Source organism: Cryptomeria japonica, chromosome 10 (assembly GCF_030272615.1).
Source record: "Cryptomeria japonica chromosome 10, Sugi_1.0, whole genome shotgun sequence".
NCBI classification, from domain to species: Eukaryota; Viridiplantae; Streptophyta; class Pinopsida; order Cupressales; family Cupressaceae; genus Cryptomeria; species Cryptomeria japonica.
In genome coordinates this window covers 237,514,614-237,533,499 of record NC_081414.1, presented here as the reverse complement: position 1 = coordinate 237,533,499, position 18,886 = coordinate 237,514,614, and the positions used below count along the sequence as shown (strand labels likewise).

The following is an 18,886-nucleotide window of genomic DNA, read 5'->3' as shown; positions in this document are numbered from 1 at the left end:
TGACATATTAATACAAAATCCCTCTATTATTCAACATTAATAAAGCTATTATATTATTTGAAAGCACTACCATTAGAGGATTAAATATCTTATAATTCTTTTGTGATAGTATCCTTTAGATCCTTTCTATTCTATTAGTTGTGGATTGGTTGCTCTCTACTGTATTTTAGACATGGAAAACTTGAATACGGATGGAATATTTATTTTTTGAAACTTCAAAAGAACAATAATTTATTCACAAGGGCTTTGGTCTTACGTAACAGGGTTTAAATGTTAATACAAGGTACGATTCTCCAAAATAATGAGTTGCCAAATAGGATTGTTATGAAATTCATATAGAAAAGTCTCTGTTACATGGCTTGAAATATCATTTTCTTTATTATAAGAAAATTTTAAGTACAATTTACATTTTAATACAGGGGCAATAATACAGAGGGGGGCAATACGTTAACATGTCCCAGAGTTAGTGATATGAATTTCATTATATAGAAAATCTCAACTACAGAGTTTTTTATACAAAGAAGATGGACGATATTTAAAATGTTGCACGAAAAGCCATACAGCTACCCTGCAATTAAACAAAGCCAACCAAAGAATCAAAGTGGCATACACAATTATTTCATAAGAACAGAACATTATTATTAGTAAATGTGATTTTACTCAAATTCTTCATTTTACCATGATATTTGCCATGTGAACGGGGATTAATGCCTTATCAATTTCATCTGGACAGTTACGCCTCATAATCTTTTTCTACCCAAACTTGCAGTCCAAGTGGCTTCTCTTTATGTATTTGCTAATATTTGATTTTTTTCTGGCTTTATCTTGTTGCTTACACCCTTATTCTTCTTCTTTGCTTTAATGTTTTCAGGCTTTTCACCTTCTTGATCTTCAATCCTTCTGAAAATAGGCTCAGGCTCTGCCATGATTTGGCCCATTTTGAGACCACCCCAAGTTGTATCTTCCTGCAATAAGTTGGAATTAGCCATAAACAAAATCCTTATAAACATATATCAAATTCAAATGTTTCCTCAGACTTAAAAATACTTGGCTTTTATACAGCTTACAACAAATATGGCATTAAATGAGAAAGTTGTAGCATTAGATGTGTCATGACCCTTCCATGATCGTTATATATATCATAAATAAAACAATTATTAATTATTCAAAATTTATTTAATATTCTGATAAAAATAAATTAATATTGCAACGAATTCTTCTATCAGAGATTCATTACATCCCCATCCAAATGCTAAATAACTAAGAGAAAGCTTCTTGTATTATCTTTATAGATAATAGAATTCATAGCCGACTCAATACCTCCTTGTTGTAAGTTGACAGAACACATAAAAGAATAAATATATTCAGTCATCTCATCCAAGCTTATATTGTCATAAAGATGACCTTGCTGATTAACCATCTCATCCATACGAAGATCATGTCTCTAGGTGCACAATCCAATAGATCTGAGAGGGCAGTTCAACATTATGGCAAACAGCAACTATATAGATATCCATTCCTCGTTCTCTCTGCTGAACAGATTCAGTATTTAAGATCAAAGGGGTAATTCACAGAACTCAGCAATAGTCTACATTCGATCTGAAGAAATGTATCCACACGATGATAATGTCTTCTTTTCGCTACCACTATCCATTGATAACAATCATTCCAAATTATCATCCCAATGTCATCATTGAGACAACATAGAGGGAACACATATTGTCACAGCAATTAGACGGATGGTGCCAGTCGCTTATCATCCGTGTCTTCATCAAGAGTTCTTCATGATAACCTCCATGCAGATCAGTATTAATATCGATTAATGATAAAGCGATAATCAAATATCTGTCAAGACTAATATGTAGCCACTTATAAGGACTGAATCAGAGGATTGTTGACCAAAGTAGAGATGAAACATGTAATGTCCCCTTCTCGATGATGTACTTTCAGTGGTCCATTGGCCTATTCCTAAGACTTGTAGGCTATGTGGAATGAAGAATTAGGGTTTCAAACATTGATGAGGCGAGAACTTACTATTTTTAGTAAGTTAGGGGTTGGTTGTTTTGATGATACTATCCTACTGAGCTTCCCATGCTCTGTCACTGGGTGTGAAGATCATGCTTTTTGGAGCAGTAGTTCATGACTTACTATTTTTAGTAAGTGGCAATATGGAGTATTTCTATTTTTGGCAGTGGACAGGGTCCTGGTCTTGCAGCAGTTCTTGGGTCTTCTTCACTTCGCTTAATCCTAGTTTCTGCTAATGATTAGTATGAGAGTCATAAGAAATTTAATTAAATATTATATCCTTGTCAAAGGTTTAAAATTTAAATATTTGTAGTTACTGATTAATTGTGGAGATGACTTAGGAAAAAATTAATTAAGTAATATTCATTTGATTATCTCCTAAGTCAGAGGGCAAATTTGTGGTCGCCATTTAGAGGATTAAAACATCTTTGGTCTAATGTTTATTATTGCAAAAATGATGCCACCATGAGGAAGTTCGAACTTACCTAGGAAAGGTAAGTGGGCACCAAGTAGTGGGGAGACATAAGGTGAAATGAAGTTGAATGTGAAAGAAGTTTGGCGCCATTTGCATTTGCATTTGCATTTGGGAAGGCGTGGAGTTATAAATATGAGCCTTGGGCTCTCATTCGGGGGATCTTGAAAATTTGCATTGTTATGCTACTGGATTGGCATTAGAACTTTGAGGCTTCGGAGTGCGGCTCCCTAGTGCTTTCCAGTTTCGTACTTGAAATAATAGTACCTAGCTGTGTGTTGTAATCTACCATACTTTCCTTGCATATCTCAGTCTTTTTGGTGTTTGGAGTGATTTCTGGAGTTGCTGGTTTCCTTGTGGTTGAAGCACATTTTTTATCACACCTCTCTGCCTGAGTGTCTAGTCATTCTGGGTACTGGCTCAATCATCCTTCCTGTTACTGGCGATTCATACTGTAAGGTTTTAGCACTTTTCATTGAGTATGGAATTTAATATAGTAAATCGAAAATATCTAGTTAGGCGTGGGTTTTAGAAGCTGCATTGGGATGCGTGCCAAATAAATGAGGGTGTTTTGATAGATTACTTCTGGTTTGTCTTCATCGCTGCTGGTCTAGTGTTGGTTTAGGTTTGATTTTGGGTGAATTGGGTGAGTATTGAGAGAGATATGAGTGATTTAGTGGGTTTATAGGCTGCTGGTTATGTATTTCCAGCCTGTAGTTTTGATGTTAGCAAAGTTTCAGGATTATTATCTTTTATGTTCAGCATTATTCTTCTACTCTCACTCTCTCTGTCATTGTAAGGTTAAGTAGTAGTACTACTAACCCATTTTGGATTGTAATTTCTCATCCCGTTGAAAAGTGGAAGAGGCTGGCTTGCCGCCTACATTAGTTAAATTGTAATTCAATCCTCCCGCTGCATAAGCGATCGAGTTGAGCATTTTGTAATTCAGTCCTCCCAGTGAAATACTGCGGTTGAGTGATTTGTGTTTGTTGTATGGTTCTCTTGGCTGGTTCACCGCCAAGTCTCTTGCTTTCCCAATGGATAAGTGGAAGGGGCTGGCTTGCTGCCCAGTATTGTATTTACTTTATCATTTCATAAGATTTGTGATCTAATGATCTCCTCTTCACTGTATGCTCTCACCTTCCCACATTGGGCACTTGGTGATCAGAAAGTGGAAGGGTTGCTTTTTCAGCAAGCTTTGAGTTTATGCTTTCTAACCTTAACGGGTTATAAGTTGATTGATGATTCTTATTGGCCTTAAAAACAAAAAAGAATATCCGGGATATTACAAAACACTACACAATTCGATGATCAATTAAATGGAGGGAGAAGTGATCTCCTTGACACATCCATGATTGCGAACATGAAGGAATCAATACGTCTAACAAAATACCAAGTATCGGACCTTGGATTAAATCAGCAATTAATAGTTATTAAGAAGGGATGCGATTATCAAATACAATTAAGAGTTGTCAATCTTTCATAGAACTAATGCATCAATTAGACTTAACAAATAATAATAATGAAAGGGTGCAGGTTGAAGAAAGGTATCCTTTGAAATCCGAAGTGGGTGACTATTCAGTCCACAAGGTATAAAAAGTCAATCAAATCATTTCCAGCAAGTATCGTGGAATTTGTATTTTGTTTTATTAATCCAAATTGGATCTCTCTTGAAAGAGAAAATGCCAAAGGCAAATTATCGGGGTATACTGAAAGGAGAAACCAAGGGATCGCAGGATAGGTCACAGTAATTTACTGAGGGGAGACTGTCCTTACCCAAACCACAGTCTCCCCTCACTGCTGACTGTGTAGTCACAGTAATTTACTTCTGTGCTGTTATGCTGTTCAATTCAATACATATAGGTTTAATATATATATATATATATATATGAAGATAGAAGAATAATGGTAATCTGTATAAATGTCCAAACAAGAATAAATTAGTATTCCATTCTGAAGAAAGAATTAAATAGAATTCATAGTAACATAAATTCATCAAACACAAATAAATTAAGGTATCTAGAATATGACTTCAATTAACTAATTATAAGTATCTAAGATTATAAGAATGAAATGTCAGTTAATAAATTCTTGCAATAGAACTCCTTAAAACTGACCTTATCTATAATCGGTTCCATATTTCTCCAAATCCCCTAGGGAGATGGGAGCTGCTAGGGAGGGGCGGAGTAAATCCATCCGATACGATGCCCCAAGGGTGAAAGACTCCTCCTGAAATCTGGGCCGCATGCCACAAGGGTGAATGGACCGAGTTTAGTAATCTGGGCTAACTTGAGAGTTGGTTTCAAGCGCCCTAGACAGCCAAGCCCTCTTCTGGGAAAAGGGATGGAACCGTTGTAGATTAGGGGATGATTTTAAGAAGTTAAATCACAAGGTATTGTTGACTATGCTTAATTAAGGTAGTAACATAGATGTTGCTTGATAATTGACAGAGTATAAGTAGGGGACATTACAATATGGACATGATTACAGTGTCTCATTTTACTCAACTATGGAAAACTCAGTTTCTAAGAGAAGATGAAGATCAGCTACCATTGCGATGAGTGGTTACCACAGTTTTGTTTTGAATAGTCTTTATAAGGTGCACATATTATAAATTACAAGGTAATGTATTAGAAGAAAGTAGAAACACATGATAGAATATAATACTTATTGAAGAAAAGGTTTATTATGACATTTTGAGAAAAAACTGGAGTAGTTTGGATAAAAAGTATGACAGAATAATGGCTCTTGATTATGTCTTTTCTTAAAGTTGGAGTAAAATTAGAATGCCCAGTGGTTCTATTGCATAGAAGGAAGGTAGGTCCTAATTTGGTGCCTTGTCAGAGAATTTAGTGCCAGAACGCGGTTGGTAGTGGCAGAGTCTCCCTAGTCTTTGAAATCCAGCAGATCATCCAAAAAGGATAAGAAAGCCACCCATCCTCAATTACCATATGCCATTAAAGGAAAGAGATATCCAAACTGCTAGCTTCTTTACTAGTGGTTTTACTATTTAGGAGCTCTTGCAGTATTATGCTTCCTTGTATCTGTTTTGCAAAGCCAAAGTCATAGCTGCTATTATGTCTTTTCTAGCTTCTTTACTAATGTTTTTACTATTTAGGAGCTATTACAGTATTATGCTTCCTTGTATCTGTTTTGCAATGCCAAAGTCATAGCTGCTAGCTTCATTGTTCATTTTTCTTGTCTTCAATCCAGATCCCACACATTTGGTCCAAAAATTTACTGAACTCAATCACATTAATCCAGAGCCTGCCTATTCTAAAGGTGTGATTTTCAAGGAACATAAAGTTTCATCATGGAAAGACAAAAAGAAAGAGAAGAAGACTGCATTTTGAAAGCAAAAGAGAGCAGGAAGATGTACAGGTGGAAGAAAAATAGGTATGATAGAAGGAAGTAGAGGAAAAAGGTTCAGTTTTAGAGAGTTCACACAAGGCAATGGAAACTTGTAATGTCCCCTCATTTTATAACTCATGAAATAGGGACGTTTAACTTGCAAAGAACAATTACAAGAGACTTCTTTCCTTAATAATCTCAAATAATGCTTCAGATAACAACAATAGAAGTTGATTTACTTCAAGAATAATGCTTATTATGAGGTACAATTGATATTACTTGTATGTTGTCGTTATAAGATATATGAGAACCAAATAGTTGCTATCTCTGATATAGTTCTAAAACATATGCAAGGTGATTTGGTTTATTTAATACACTGATGATAAGATTATCTAGCTGTCTCAGATATGACAGACTGGTAGATATGCAAATAAATCTTTATTGTCTCACTGAATTTACTGATGTAAAGCTCTTCCCGATACGTTGGTATGAACTTGCAATTATGATTCCAAATACCGTTTTAGTATGATATGATGGTTTGTTGTTCCTTATAGATCTTTATGGATATGCAGAGGTATATGCTGATATATTACCAACACTAATCTATTGATGTCCCTGGTCTGAAACTATATGCCTGCAACAATAATTAATGGTGTTGTTTCTGATATGTCTATAGAAGTCTGCCACTGTTTTCTATCACACGGCAACAACCCTTATAGAACGATTCCCATATGGGTAAGAATTATGAGATATATATTCCCTCCACGCCGAAATGAGACATTGTGACTTCTTTTATACCATGTACTTGGGATGAGAGGTTACGGGGATGAGACATGTCTCATACCTCTTGGTGATTGTCTTCCTTCATAACACTTCTTAATCATATCATTACTTTTGTATTTACCGATTAGACTGTACATTAATCACATCCTTTCATCTTGGTACCCATATTGGTGTTAGCATCCAATCATTATGAAGGTCGGTTAAACTTTACTAATTGCGGCCATCAAACATATCGATATCTGCTAGTTATAATTGCTGGTCTTTAATCGTATTTTTTAGAGTATGATTATTGCTTGAATATTCCACATTATACTCCATAATCTCCCAACGCCCGAGATCATCTCTTTGTATTTGCCATCTGTACTACCTTAACAGATCTTCCTCATTGACCAATCATACTGCATAGTAGATGCGAACAATTCAAAATTGGTATTCTTCTCTTACACCGATGACGGGTTATTATCGATACATATTACTCTTAATTGTTGTCACCAATCATCGTCTATGTTCTTTATATCTAATTTGTATATCATCTTATCCTTACATACCGGATGTTTATCGATGCCTCCTTGTATGTAATCACTTCTCTTACTCTTTGACCCGTCCAATAAAGTAATGTTAAGATCAGATCCATGGGCTACTCCATGAGTCCTCTTAGAATACTCGATCAAAAGTATCTTCCATTCGACATGTCTAAAATCATGATTGCTGTTTATACGATATAAGAACAAGATTGTGATATCTCATTCCTCTTTGTTCAACACCGTATTTCATCCTTATTGATCTTCCTCTTGCATTGATATCATTGTTAGTTGTGAACTTTGCATTATCCTCAGAAATGAGCCGTATCTTTTGCATTGATCAATTGTTGTATTAACATCTAATCAATATTCCCGAATGTACTATTTGTTTGTTTGGTCTTTACGGATTGGATGGGGACATCACAAAAGTAGTTGACAAGTATAGCTCACCAAATCTCGGTTGTCTATTTGTTTTATCTTGTTCTCATAAAGAACCTAGGCCTATGAAAGAGAATGAGTCTTGGATGGAGGCCATGTAGTAGGTGATGATGGCCTTGGATAGATATGATTCATGAGATCTAGTAGATTTGTCCAAGGGAAGGAAACCCATGGATGCAAATGGGTACTTCAAAAATATTGGGGCAGATGGATAGTTAGAGAGGTACAAGGAAAAGATAGTTGAGGACGTTGATTTTGGTGAAATATTTTCTTCTATTGCAAAACTAACCACCATTAGGTTCCTACTTTCTATTGTTGCATATAGTTAGACTGTTAGAAGTATAGCAAATAGATGTTAATACTACTTTTTTGCATGGGGATCTTGGAAAGGAAATTTATATGAGACAACCTAAAAATTATGTCGTAAAGGAAAAGAAATCATGGTTTGCAAGTTAAAGCCATCTTTGTATAGTTAAAATAGTCACATTAGATGTGGTATCATAAGTTTGATGCTTTTGTATTACAACATGGCTTTGTGAAGAGAGATCGTAATCATTGTATTTCTTTCAAGTTGATTGATGATCAAGAACTCAATCATTGTCATGTATGTCGATAAAATGTTCATTGGAAATATTAAGCATATGATTAGTGTTGTTATGCTGGCAAAATCTCTCCAAAATTTTAAATGGTTGCACATTTGTGGCTTTGGGTGGATTTAGAACAAAAAAGTATTGTTAGAAAATTGATTGGGTGTTTTTTTGGTTTCCTTGAAAAACATAAAATGTCCCAGAAACCCTTAAAAAATTCTCACGCAAATTTATGCTATAGAAAAAGTGTGATTAGAACAAGTGGGTATAATTTAATTTTGAAGTTATGAAATTTTTTGTTATGGTGAAAATTTAGTGAATAGTGAAAACAAATAAAAATTTCAAATCTGCTATATTTTTCACAAGTAGATGAATTCCATTGTGCATGTAGCAAATTACTTTCAAAATTTAATATTTCCATCACAGCTATATATATGTGCAGAGGCAAAACTGGAATCCTTGAGACAAATATTGCTTCAGATAATAAGTTAGAAAACTAAGAAAAGTGAAATAAATGAATATCCAGCAGAAGATTCAAATAAACATATGGATGTGGTCAGATGAGCAGCTGCAATCCTTTTAAGAAACCTAGGGTTTTTGTTGGGAATGAATTCTTTTAAATTTTAACATGAGGAGACAAGCTGTAGCTCATATTTTGGCATTACAATACTTGGTAGCTGCACAATAGAAAATTGATCTTCCAAAAGGTGCATGAAAACATACCGTCAATGAGAATCGGTCATGTTCAAATAAGGAAACTGTTCCAGGATAGAGGATGAGTAAGATTAGACAGCCTACTCAAGGCAACACTATGTCAAGCCCATACAATAAAATAAGAAACATAAAAAGCAATGGACATGATTGTTCAAAACAAAACAAATAAAGAAAAGTAAAAAATTATTCCTCCTTATTCTCATCATTTTCCTTTCATTTGGGATTTCACAAGTATTCCCATGGTAGATTTAGCATGTAGCAGATTGCATACAAGGAACATTTTTTTAAGAGACATTCCTCATGGCATTCAATGCCTATAAATAAGGTCACAATGTGATGAAATGATTAGAGTTTAGGAAATATCAATTTGCATAAGGAGTATTATATACCCCAAGAACCTGGTCTTGGAAGGAGGGACTGCTTTTAGAGACCATGTTCTGCTATTTTGATTTATCAATCTTCTATTTTACATATTGTTAGAGTCTTATGGTGTTAAGGGTGGCTTGCATGGAGGCTATGGGATATCAGAAATTTGGGATCGATCTATACATAAAATTTGTGAATCATATCTCTTGATTCCAATCCAGGGAATTAACTCTAACCAGTCAACGAAATTGGCTCAATCTATACTACTGTTTACTGACGGGACAGCTAGCACTTGATTCTGAATCACAAGTTAAAAAATAAAAAGTATTCAGTAAAGCAGTCTCTAGAAGAATAGAGAAGACCCTGCCAAAAAGATAAAAAGGTTGTAGCTGTCAGTTAACCTGAAACGGGAGATAGTTGAAATCCTACATGCTATCTTCAAGCTCCTAGCTCTTTCTTCTTTGTTTAACTTTTTTGTATGGTTTCCTTAGTCCTATATAGACTTTGTGCCATACTCATAGCTGAAATATCGAATTATACTTTATTTTGGAAACTCGTGTCTATTTACCCTTTGGGTGAACAGTTTAGAACATACAGATAGAATGCTTAACGAGAGACAATAATGCCATAGATACCAGATAAGATCAAGCAAATATAAGAAATACTATTCCATTCATAATCATGTGTCTTTACAAGTGGCCTTCCATGGTATATAAAGGTACCAAGGGGTGCGAAGGGCAACCGTAGCACCCGTAACTACCATCCCTCGGTTACCATACTAACAAAGACAAGTACTACTTAATTAACTACAATTTTATTCTTGTACAATATTACCGCCAACATCATCCCCCCCAAAAAAGAAGGTTGTCTCTGGATGACTTACAAACAAAATGGGGAATACATTGCTACAACAGAACCCAAAATCAAAAACTAAGGGGTACAAAGGGCATCCCTGATGAAGAAGGCATCGGTGGTGGTGTAGTGGTGGAAGCCAATTGCCCACACAGCTCGTACACTTGCTCAGTCCTCCTCTTCAGATCTCGTTCTGCCACCATCTACCTCTCCATTGCAGTCTTAACCATATAGGCTGCCTCCAACACCTCCTTCTCCTTCCCGTCGATGCTCTCCAATGCACTAGCCAATCGAGTCTCTAACAGAGCTTTGGATGCTCTCTCCTCTTCCAACTGCGTCTCCATCCTCGCCCTGGTTGCCCTTTCCTCTAACTGCGTAACCAAGGCAGACTTATCTGCTACCAGAATGTCCGTTGCTGCTCGAGTCTGTGCCAATGTAGCCTCAACCTCTTGAAACTTGGCAGCCAGCTCCTCTCGAGCCGTCATTGCTGCTATGTGCAAGGCCTTAGCGGTGGATGCCATATGCTGTGTCCTCCGGAGCTCAAAGTAGCCTTCTCGGAAGGCCTGCTCCACCTGCCTCAATAAGGACTGCATCCGGGTCTCTCCAACCCCATCAGTGAGGTGCCAAGCCTCCAGCATCCCTAGGTTCTCCGTCTCAAGCCACCCGCTAGACTCAAAACACCTCACAAACTCTTCTCTGCATCCAGTGCGGACAAAAGTCATCAACTTCTCCATCCGTTCGACCATGATGGCATCCTCCTAGAGTCTTGCAGAGGTCACAAGCCGCTGAGCCCCTAGAGTCATATCAGCAACGAACTGCTCAAACTCTCCCAAACCTTGTTGTACTCCAACCGTCACCCCCTCATCTCTATAAGGACTCGTCACTACATCTGCGGGGGGTGAAGCAGCCCTCTAAAGCTCCCTACTACTGGGAGAACTCCCTTCCTCGAGATCAATAATATCCAGAGAATGCATCTCCATGCGTGGAGATAGAGCAGCCTCACCTATAGTTGCCACGGGTGTGAGATGATAGCGGCTCAACCAAGCACTGAGGTCATCCTGGAATGCACCTGTTTACACCATTTCCTCCTGTATATGACTCGGCACATCCTGCTGAATAGAGGCCCCTGCACCCTCCAAGATACTTGTCTGCTCTACGGAGTCCACCATAGGGACTGCAATAGTAATAGAATCGGTCCCTAATGTGGTCTCGACCCTCGGTGGGGTCATAGCGATCGTCACCCGAGATTGCCCAAAACCAGGTACTGGCACGGTGGTGACTGTACTGACTGTCCCCAATGAATGTGGCACCGCCAACTGGCAAGTCTCTGGTAGGCGTGCTGGTGTAAACTGGACCCTAGCTGGATTCAATGCTGGAGCAATGCTCGTTGGTGAGGATCCTTTGACACCCACCGATTCCATTACCTCCTCCTCCGACAATTGGTCACCCCCTCTACCTGCCAACCGAAAACTCCCTCCGCTCACCTGGGAGGTGTCGACGGATTCCTCCCTGCCACTATCGGCATCCTCCTCATCTGCGTCAGACTCCTTTGTCTCTGACTCTGTTTCTGACATGGCAGGCTTCTTCATTTTCCAATCCAAACGTGCTTCAATACCGTGTCAAGACATCCAAATGTGATTAGTAAAATATAGGCGGTTGGGCAGGTGCAACATGACCCTGTGGCTCCAATGGCTATGAGCCTGGGGTAAACTGCGTGCGGACTGCATCAAGAAATAGTCCAATGGCGTGATGTGGCATGTAGAATTTCTTATACTGGAGGGTCATGAATTCCTCCATCCTATCCACCAGCAATGATGCCCAATCATACACCACTCCATTGCGCAGCCCATTCATTAAGACAATTTGTGCAATAGCTATATCAGATGCATGACTAGCCCCTGTAAGGCGACCCTTCACCATGGACAACAAGCATCTCCATACTCCCTTCGCCAAAAATGATTTCTTGAGCCCCCTACCCTTATCAACACTTTTGAGGCTATCCTTTTCTGCTTGTGTGAGGTTATCCTGCAACATCAATTGTAGCAAGGTGGCATGGACGTCTGGAGTGATTTTTTGCGAAATATCAATTTTTTTTCCCTTCACTCCAGGTATGCCAAAAACCCTTCTGAACTTGCTTGTCGTGAAGGAAACAGTTATCCGCTGGTGCTGGTAGTCAAATACGGACTAGTGGCGGTGTCTGTCATAGGTGCCAATCATGGCACGCAAAACTACCTCAAAATATTTTATACAAAAAATTGGCATTTGTACAGCCCAATGTACCTGTGCCTAGCGGAGATTTTTCTTTATTGGGTTGTCATGAGGTGTCTTCGTCCACCAATTCCTGCAATCTAGTCCATTGAGACCCTCAAACACGATGTTGTTCACTGTTACCTCTTCCTTCTCCTTTGCCGACTGGGTCTTCGGACGATGCTTCTTGCCTTTCTGAGTGCTGCTCATCCCCAGGCTGCCTGCAACACGCACACTTGATGGCAAAACTCTCTTGCCTGTGTCCTTACTTGATTCAGAGGTTCTTCGCCCTCCTTGTAACTTTTCTTCTAATTGTTGCAACTGTTTTCTCCAATCCGCCTTATTCCTGTTTGTGTCCATTGAACCCCGATTAATTACTTTAATATGATTTTAGTGCTCTTTAACCTCCTTGCACGTGCCAATCTCTTCTTTGCCATATGGTCGCCTTGCCATACCTATACCGTACTATTCTGCTAACTTGCCTGGTGTATGATAGCCGTACGATGATGCTGCCCTTTATTTTCTTCGTCGTCTGGGTCTATGCCGTATGACGGTGCGGTATAAATGATCATGCGGGGTATTAAAAGCCGCTCACCGCACTACCGTGGGAGCATGGGCTCCACCGCACGATGAGCACACTGTGCCACCGCACGGGAGCACGCGGGCTTCAGCGCATGGTGGGCACGCAGGCTCCACCGTACGGTGCACTTTTCATTATTTATTTATTTTTTTTCCGTACAGTTGCTTGTCGTATGTTTTTTTTTTATAATTATTATTTCTTCGGGAGGATTCAGGGTCGGTTGATCGCCTCTGCTCATGATATAGTTTTAATTTCGACCCATTGGTGCTACTTGCAACCTCTCATCCATCCAGTGTCCACAACTTCACTGCCCCATTCTCTCCCACCTCGCGGACTTTATATGGTCCTAACCATTGTACCTTGAATTTGCTTGGTTTAAGCTCATTACGCCCATTATATTTCAGTACTAGTTGTCCTGGAGCAAACCTCATTCGTTTCAAGTGCTTGTTGTGCCATAGCTTCCTCCTTTGTTGGCCTACCTCCATAGCCCACTGGGGCCATCATTCTTTTCTCATCCAGCTTGTTCAAGACATACAATCTCTCCCTTAGGCTCTCCATGTCCCCCAGTTTGTTCTCGATTGCAATGTGAAGGCTTGGCACCATGAATTCCGTTGGCACAACAACTTCCTGCCCGTACATGAGTTGGAACAAAGTCTGGCCGGTGGTCACCTTGTAGGTTGTGCAGTAGGCCCACAAGACCGAAGGTAATTTTTCTTCCCAGTCTTCTCCCTCGACACCACAAGACTTGTAAATTACCCCCACGAGAATCTTGTTGGTAGCCTCGGCTTGCCTGTTGGCTTGCGGATAATAGGGGCTGGACAATGAATGAAAATTTTTAAATTCAGTAGTGAGGAGTTTAATAACGTGGTTCACAAAATGTCCACCTCTGTCGTTGGTCAACTGCATAGGGATACCATACCGTGTAATGATTTGCTCATAAATGAATCTAGCTGTACTTACGGCCGAGTTGTCAGGCAGGGTCCGTGCTTCAACCCACTTGGTTAGATATTCTGTGGCTACCACAATGTAGAGACACCTCTTGGTGCGGCTTGCCTTGAGTGGCCCAATAAAATCCAACCCCCAGCGCTTGAATAGTTCTTGAGCATGCGAAGGGTTGAGGGGCATGAAATCCTTTTTCAGCGGCTTCCCTGCTCTCTGACACGTATCACAACCTACTACCCATTCTCTGGCATCATTATACAATGTGGGCCACCACAGGCCTACTAGCAACACCTTTCTTGCCGTAGTGTTTGGTTCCATATGGCCTCCCGTTGGCCCCTCATGTGCCTCCCTCAGAACGCTTGGCACCTCTTCCTCCATCACACACCGATGTAACACCTGGTCGGGTCCCATTTTATACAACAATCCATTAATCAACTGAAACGTGGGGCTTCTCAACACGAGTTTTCTTCGTTCTCCCGGTGGCATACCTTGGGGGAATACGGAGGTGGAGAGATATTCCCCAATGGCATTATACCATGGTGGTAGTACTGTGATCTTGAATAGGTTAGCATCTGGAAAGTCGTCATTCACCCCCTCTGGCGGCTCTCCGGACCTAATCCGGGACAACTGATCAGCAATGACATGGCTCTTGCCTGGCCGTACAATTATTGTGAACGTGAAGTCCTGAAGGAGTAGTAGCCACCTGCTTATCCTACCTTGCATGATGGGTTTGTTTACCAAGTACATCAAAGCTTGGTGGTCCACATAGAAAGTGAAGGGTGTCGCCAACAAGTAGTGTTGAAATTTCTATACGGCATAGACCATTCATAGGGTTTCCCTCTTGGTGGTACTGTAGTTCTTCTCGACTTTCGACATCGACCGACTGGCAAAATAGATGGGGTGATCCAACCCGTGTGCCCCTTCTTACGCCAGTGTAGCCCCAATGGCATAGTTTGAGGCATCCACGTGTACGTGGAATTCTCGATGCTAGTTTGGATAGGCGAGAATGGGTGTTGCCACCAGTGTCCTCTTGAGTTCCTTGAATACTTCCCCTTGTGCTGATTCCCATATGTACGGTTCGCCCTTCCTTGTCAGTTTGTCCAGTGGGAAAGAACGTTGGGCAAAGTTCTTAATGAACTTCCGGTAGTATCCAATGTGTCCCAAGAAGGACTTGACTCCCGTCACATCAATGGGCGACTCCATTTCTACAATTACCTGTACCTTATCCGGGTCAGTTTTCAGTCCAGCTTTACAAACGATATGGCCCATCAACTTTCCTTGTGGTACCATAAATCTGCATTTCCGTGGATTTAAGGCGAGCCTAGCCCTTCGGCATCGCTCCATGCACTCTCTCAGTGGCACCAAGTGAGCGTCTTCGCTACTGAAAATCGACTAGTTATCCAAAAAAGCTTTAAAATTTCCCACAGACATCTTATCGAAGATGTGAAGGACTATCCTCTGGAAGGTCGCGGGAGCATTGCATAACCCGAATGGCATCCGGTTGTACGCATAGACTCCGTCCTCCACCACAAAGGTGGTCTTCAACTTGTCCTCCTCTGCTATCGAAATCTGGTTGTATCTTGAAAAGCCGTCGAGAAATGAGTACATTTCATGGCCTGCCACCTCCTCCAGGATGCTGTCTGTGAAGGGTATAGAAAACGGGTCCTTGATGGTGACTGCGTTGAGGCACTGAAAATCCACGCAGATGCGAATCTGGTTGGCCTCCTTGAGTGAGATCACAATCGGCGAGACCCACTCACTTGTCTCCACCCGAAATATGATGCTGGCCTCCAGCATCCGTTCGATCTCTTCGTTCACTTTGGCAGCATAGTTCTTATTCATTTGGTATGGCCTCTTCCGTACCGGTTGGGCTCCTGGGACCAATGGTATCCGATGGATGCACATTTCTGGCGAGACCCCCTTCGGATCCTTGTAGGACCAAGCGAATACATCCTTGTATTCCATGAAGATTTTGAATGTTGCGGCCTTCAACACGGAGCTCCAATCGTCACCTACCCATATATTTCGGGGGTTGGCAGTGTCTCCTAAGTTTCTCTCCTTCATGGTGGGGTCTTCGTACGCTGAAACATCATTTACTTTGGCGTCTCCTTCCTTGTACTCCGTGTATTCTGGTGGAAACTCCTCCTTCTCGCCTGGCTCATCCTCAATCTGCAGCATGTGACAAGCAAGGTGAAACACTTCATAGTCTTCCATTTGCCAGTGGAAGAGTCCATTCAATGAGGAAGTGTCATCTTCTGAGCATCCTCCAAGTTCAAGCACTCCTTCGTTGTTTGGTTCCCTCTCGTCTTTACCTTCATAGGAATCCCACTCCCATCTGTTTGAGTCCTCTGAATCCAAGTCAGATGATGCGAGCTCTTCGCCAACAACCTGGGTCCTTAGATCAATGGTGTATTTCCGCCCATCTTTCTCCATGGATAAGGTGTTCTTCTTCCAATTGTGATTCACCTTTGCTTTGACCAGCCACCCTCTCCCTAAGATGGCGTCGTACCCCTTCTTAAGTGGGATCATCACAAAATCCAGGACAAGTGGTTGCGTTCCAATCATCACTTGTTGTGCCATAAGCGTTCCCAGGGGTTTTATCCTATGTTGGTCTGCGCCAAGCAAGTTAAAAGTTGGTGGCCATAGTGTTAGTTTGCCAAGCTTCTTCCAGGTTTCTTCAGGAAGGACATTTACTCTAGACCGGCCATCTACAATGGTGTCCGTTAGGATGGTCCTGAGTATGCCCATTTCCACGATTGTTGGATGCCGACCGTTGTTCAATGTCAGGATCAAGGGGTTTGTTGCTGACCCACCAGAGGCATCCATACCCTAGGTTATCTGACTCTGCGCGGTTATAGGTATTGAACACAAGAGTGCCGTACGTAGTTGAGGCATTGTTTCCAGAAGGTCTTTCACTTTTACGGGTACTTCTATCTGCGACATTTTCTTCAGAATATTTTCCTCCGCCTCTGAGCGGGAGGTACTTGCCACCTCGTAGGTGTCCCTCTGTTGTGCCATCATCTTTTTCTCCACTTGGGCTTTCACCACTAGTGTTCGTTGTTTCTCCGTACGTGGGTCAGGGTAGGTGGTTTTCTTCGTCTTCGACCTTGTGAGAGCCAACACCGGCTCCCTCGTCCCCATTCCCTCGATGTTTAGTAGGTTGACCCCAGATTTTGGGCAGTTTCTGTCGTCATGATCCCCTGGTCCACGCCACTTACACAACTTTTGTGGAGTTTCTTCCGTTGTGCAGTCTCTGGCGAAGTGCCTCCACTGGTTGCAGGCCCTACACTGGATCATTGGTCACACTTTTGCATCGTACTGGATCCGGCTCCGGTTGTTATTATTATTGTTATTTCTTTTTCCTCTCCGTCGGTTGTTCCGGTATCCGCCAGATGATGCATTGTTATTGGTGGGTTGGGTCATGCCCACTACTACGGACGCTGACGGTTGCTCTTGTGTAAAGAGGATCTGTTGATTCCTTGTCTTCATATTATAAGGGCATTCCTTCGTCGAATGTCCCATTAGTTGGCAAATGTCACAGCAGACCTTCTTCGGGCAAGAACCTTTTGTGTGCCCGTCAGTTTTGCATTCAATACAACATAAATTGCCTTCCTTGGTTTTTCTCGTGCTCCCCTTCATTGTTTTAAATTCTTTCATCATTTGCTCCATGTCTTTCCGAAGCGCTTGGACCTTCTTGCTAGATTCCCCGCTGCTGCTGCTTTCTTTCGAGGAGTCGTCTTCGTCGGACAAGGTTTTGTCCTTCTTTTTAGATGTTTTATGTTCACTCTCCAGGTCCATCGCCCTGTTGTATGCATCGTCATACGATGTGGGCGGTACAATCTTCATTTTTTTTCAAAGGGAAGGCCTCAATCCTTCCACAAACCATCTCTTTTTCAGCCCGTCTGCTGGCTGGCTATCCATCCTCCCCAACAACTCTTTCAGCTTCCGGCCATATGCGCGGACCGTCTCCTTTTTACCTTGTTTTGTAATGTAGATTTCGGCCACAATTTCATTAGTGTCTCGTAGTAGCCGAAACTTTGCTTGAAATTCTTTCTGTAAGTTAGCCCATGTAGTCACCTTTTGTTTATCTATGTCAGAGTACCAATCAATGGCTACTCCCCTCAGTGTGGCCGGAAATTGCAGTACCCACTCCGCCTGGTCCACCACCCCATTGGCAGACTAGACGAGCTCACATGTACGACAATGTCGTACGGGGTCTTCCTTCCCATCTCGGGTGAACTTTGGCAATTTTTGCCGATTTGGCATTATGTTCCTTGGCGGTGGCCCGGTCTGCCCTTCGAAACTCGAATTTGACCCTCCAGGAACTCCTCTTCCAGACATTGGTCCTCCTGAAGGTACTCCGCCAAGATTTGGTCCATTGGGTCCCACCAAGTTGCTCTAACTACCAGGGTGTGATGAGCCTGCACCGAACAGATTGCTTCTACTACTGTGACCTTGTGTCCTCTCGACACCTTCGGTCGCACTGGTATCCTCTGCCTCTCTGTTCTTGGTCTCCGTCCCGTCTTCCCTTCTAGTCTCGGCACCTCTGTATGTCGTGTACAGTTCTACCGTAGTCCCATCACTGATCTCTTCCAATGTTAGGGAAAGGTCCCCCAACCGTTTCTTGGTGGTTTCTATTAGTGTGGAAACTTGGCCCTCGCTAGAGCCATTGCTGTCATTTCCGCAGCTTCCTTCCTTGGCAATCCTCTTGAATCTTCTTCTTCGTTCTACTTGTTTCTCAAGAATTAATGCTCGTGGAGTGTCTTTAGAGTCCCCTATGTATTCCTTCTTATTTTTGTCCCTATTTAGCAGATTGGGCATTAATTCTAAATTCTCCTTAGGCAATAGAACAAGACATCATATTGAAAATAACACTTTTATTAATTCATCCCTCATATACAATGTATGTCACTACAGTGGGGGTGTTCTTGTTTATTCTCCTTTGCCCATACACAGTTCAGGGATTATTTACCCCTTGCTCGATTTCATTGCGCTCCTCCTCTTGGTG

At 41.2% G+C, this 18,886-nt stretch overlaps 1 protein-coding gene across 1 annotated transcript in view; it reads right to left on the bottom strand.

Annotated features, from left to right (window-relative positions):
• Nucleotides 1-302: 302 nt before the first annotated feature.
• The window catches only part of LOC131055445 (methionine--tRNA ligase, chloroplastic/mitochondrial), a 165,343-nt gene continuing 146,759 nt past the window's right edge, over nt 303-18,886 (bottom strand). Inside the window, exons 8-9 of the mRNA XM_059212345.1 lie at nt 679-965; nt 303-568 (exon numbers count right to left, since the gene is read on the bottom strand). Of these exons, the coding sequence (XP_059068328.1) occupies nt 786-965 (180 nt within the window). The 3' untranslated portion in view covers nt 303-568; nt 679-785. The remainder of the gene's footprint in view (nt 569-678; nt 966-18,886) is intronic.